General features: G+C 56.8%; 1 protein-coding gene across 1 annotated transcript in view; it reads right to left on the bottom strand.

Moving 5' to 3' along the window:
• Positions 1-692, bottom strand: part of LOC103582836 (protein CXorf40B-like) — a 2072-nt gene extending 1380 nt beyond the window's left edge. Inside the window, exon 1 of the mRNA XM_008564320.1 lies at positions 440-692. Coding sequence (XP_008562542.1) covers positions 440-692 — 253 coding nt within the window. The remainder of the gene's footprint in view (positions 1-439) is intronic.
• Between the last annotated feature and the right edge of the window lie 172 nt (positions 693-864).

Raw genomic sequence — 864 nt, 5'->3', positions numbered from 1 at the left:
CACCCACGGAGGAGAAGGGATTAGCACAGGGTGCCACTGGTGGTGGGGACAGGGCAAGCATATGAAGCCAGGCAGGCAGCCAACCCACACAATGTGCTGTGCTGCCTCTGTTGGTCTCTGCCCCCCCACATGCTCACCCACACACGCACACGCACAGCCCAGCACCACATGACATCATGGACCTGACCCAGCTTCACAGATCAGAAGCAAAAACCGAAGCCAAGAGCAGAGAAATGATTTACCGGAGGTGAGGCAAGCTGGGCCTGCAGACCCCAGCCCAGGGCCCCTTGCTGCCCCCTTGAACGTGCATTGCTTCAGAAAACTGCAGCAAACACACAAACCAGTTCAAAATAAAAGAGAAGCCCCCAAACTCCCCAGCCAGATCCAGGGTGGCAGCTCTTGGACTCATCTGTACAACGATCGGCACATTGTCACTTACCAGCTACCACTCCTCGGCCAAACTTTTCCCATTCCCGAAGCAAGGCCTGAATCTGAGCGGGCGTCATCCTGAGCCTCCCCTGCAGCAGCTCCCGAGAGGTGTCGTCCTCCCAGTCCCTGTAAGCAATGTGGATGCCGATGGTATGGTTCTGTTGGCTTCCCAGCAGGCGACACGAACATGTCTCCAAGCTCTTGACCCCGTTTAAGACAAAGCCAGCATAAATCTGCCGGAAGGAGAGGCAACAGATCTTCATTTTCCACAAGCTCTCTGGGCCTCGGTGGCCTGTGGGAACACAGAAGCTCATCACACACCATTCCTCCAAGCTCACGGCCAGTGGGCACGACCTTCACCCCGTTTCCCACGTGCCCTGAATTCCCACTGACCTCGATGGTTCGCTGCTTCCACCTGTCAGCACAGCAGGCCCA

This window comes from Galeopterus variegatus, unplaced genomic scaffold, assembly GCF_000696425.1.
Source record: "Galeopterus variegatus unplaced genomic scaffold, G_variegatus-3.0.2 Scaffold18091, whole genome shotgun sequence".
In the NCBI taxonomy this organism is placed as follows: Eukaryota; Metazoa; Chordata; class Mammalia; order Dermoptera; family Cynocephalidae; genus Galeopterus; species Galeopterus variegatus.
This window is presented reverse-complemented; position numbering and strand designations above follow the sequence as displayed.